The sequence below is a fragment of the Opisthorchis viverrini genome, assembly GCF_000715545.1.
Source record: "Opisthorchis viverrini unplaced genomic scaffold opera_v5_61, whole genome shotgun sequence".
Lineage (NCBI taxonomy): Eukaryota > Metazoa > Platyhelminthes > Trematoda > Opisthorchiida > Opisthorchiidae > Opisthorchis > Opisthorchis viverrini.
The window spans coordinates 1329978-1332203 of record NW_008751717.1 but is presented as its reverse complement, the minus strand read 5'-3'; the positions used below and the strand labels follow the sequence as shown (position 1 = coordinate 1332203).

The 2226-nt window shown below is 42.9% G+C and overlaps 1 protein-coding gene across 1 annotated transcript in view; it reads left to right on the top strand.

The window, feature by feature from the left end:
- T265_03980 (hypothetical protein) overlaps positions 1–223 on the top strand; it is a gene marked incomplete at both ends in the record, with an annotated part of 14231 nt that extends 14008 nt beyond the window's left edge. Inside the window, one exon of the mRNA XM_009168587.1 lies at positions 53–223. Coding sequence (XP_009166851.1) covers positions 53–114 — 62 coding nt within the window. The remainder of the gene's footprint in view (positions 1–52) is intronic.
- Between the last annotated feature and the right edge of the window lie 2003 nt (positions 224–2226).

Here is a 2226-nt window from a genome sequence, read left to right as displayed (position 1 = left end):
TTCAATCAAAGCCGACTCATGCATTCAACTTTGCAACACCATCCATTTATAGCTCCCGACGGATCATCACTCGATTCTCAGGATGCAACACTCGGGCCAACAAGGATCCGTTGAAGTTTTAAACTATTTTTCTCAGTATTTGCTATCTGTTTCTTCTAGTCTGTCTTGTTCTATTTTCCTCAGATGCAATTCCAATTTTTCTCAAATAAAGGTTTTCGTCAATTTTTCTTCTTTGTACCTTCCCCAAATAGTGGTTTACTTGTTTCATTGGCACAAAATGTTGACAGGTTGCGAGCCGTCAGCCCTAACTAAGTTGATAGATTTCATACGCATCTGGTAGAGTGGTTAGGTCTGTTCTTCGAGGAAGCACGGGCTACTGAGCAGGTCAAAACATGCGTTCCCTGTCCAGCGGTATTTGCAGTATGATCGACCTTACACAGCATGCGCCAATATACGTTATTCTACTCTACCGGTATCGGATTCCCTGTTTAGTTTGCTGTATTATTTGTCAAATCTTTCTGGATAGGCGCTGATGAGCGGTTGTCCCCTAACAACCGTACTTCTGTTCATCGGCCGATTTTACACGGTCCCTAAATTTTGTTTCCAGCGGGGATCTGGACGTGCTTCGCCCCTTGTGATGGTGACACTATGATGCGCGTAGGTGGACCTCTTCAGTTTTCACTTTCATGCGCTAGCTAGTCCACGAACTTCCGGCTGTCAATGAGGGCTTCGCTGTCGTTGCAGCTATGTATATGCTGTCCTCTGTTTACCGGTTGTTTCCTTTGGTTGTTTTTAACGGGTTCTGCTAACTCCCGATTATGGTCAACCATGTTACGTTGACGACCATTTTATTGTTCGCTGTTCTTACTGTAGACCCAGACAATAGATGTTATGTACAGAGGTTTAATTCAAACCACAGAAAACGGGATTCAGCGTTCATCTACCATGGTAAACGTCAATCCAGTATTTACTTTAAAGAATACGCTGTTTTTCAAACCGCAATTTTTATTCCGGAACTGTGTGACTCTGTGTCTAAAAGACAGATTTTTACCGAAATTGATATTTAGTTCTCCCTATCTGGAACCTCAGAATTGCTTTCGATAAAATGATACTGGCACTAGGTTCTGACTAGTACAAAGAACAAAGTGCATTGTGACTACCTTAGATCTAATGTATTTTCAGGGGTGCTTCAAGTTCTGTGGTTAGGCCACCTTTTAACGGGCTACTTCATTTGCTTGTTATTGTACTTTGAGCATTTTGAAGACTTATTACATTTTTATACACAAGACTCCTCAACATGGTCCTGTTCTTATCCCGACCATTCTAGTTAGATTAGACCAACAGAGAATTGTCAGTCGTGGGTTTCGCTAATCATGTGTTCCATCAGTTGCGGAGGAATTTCAGCTCTGATAAACGTGCTTTCGCTAATCTGAGGTAATTGTACCATGGAAATGTTCTGGGCACACATGTAAGTCCAACTCTCAGTGAAACCAGACCGTAGAGGTAAGAGGCAGTTCGGTGGCGAGACCGATTCTTCGGCTTGACACTCACCACTCGTGACCCATTTTCCGTGTGTTATTTGCCATGTCTGTGGAAGCACAAATCTTGTATCGTATTTGGTTAGGAAATAAAATGGTGTACACAACAGCTATGGGGCCACATGGGGTGAATGTGTACAAGACTTGGTCGCATTTTCGCTCACATGAAGACATTTCCGACCCAACTATCCACTACGCATGTTCACTTTTTCCTGCTCACACCCACTCGCGCAGTAAAATCTGGAATCAGCCGGAGCGTGGCATCCATGTAGGAAGTCAAGGAAAAGTTACCACTGATATGCAGAGATAAATGGTTGAGAAAGTGAACGTTAATTGAGTTGACCCGAAGCCGCTTGGACCGTCTGCTATCGTGCAGCTCATGAAAAGCAGAAGGGTAACTTCGGCCATTGTGCTTAAAACCATCCCACCAGAAACGCAGTTTTTTTAATGAGACAGTTATTCTACGAGATGCCCTACGCTTTGACAATTTATTCACTCTGGTGACTTTATATAGAGACATTATATAATAAGGACCACATAGCAAACGTTAAATAGTTCATGTCATGTTGATGGGGCTTATTCCCGTAGACAGCAAGACTAAGTCACGCCGGACCAAAGGTAAATGATCGACTGACCATTGTCTGTGCGCGGTGTGAAATTCAACATAATATGCCTTAGAAGAAAGATG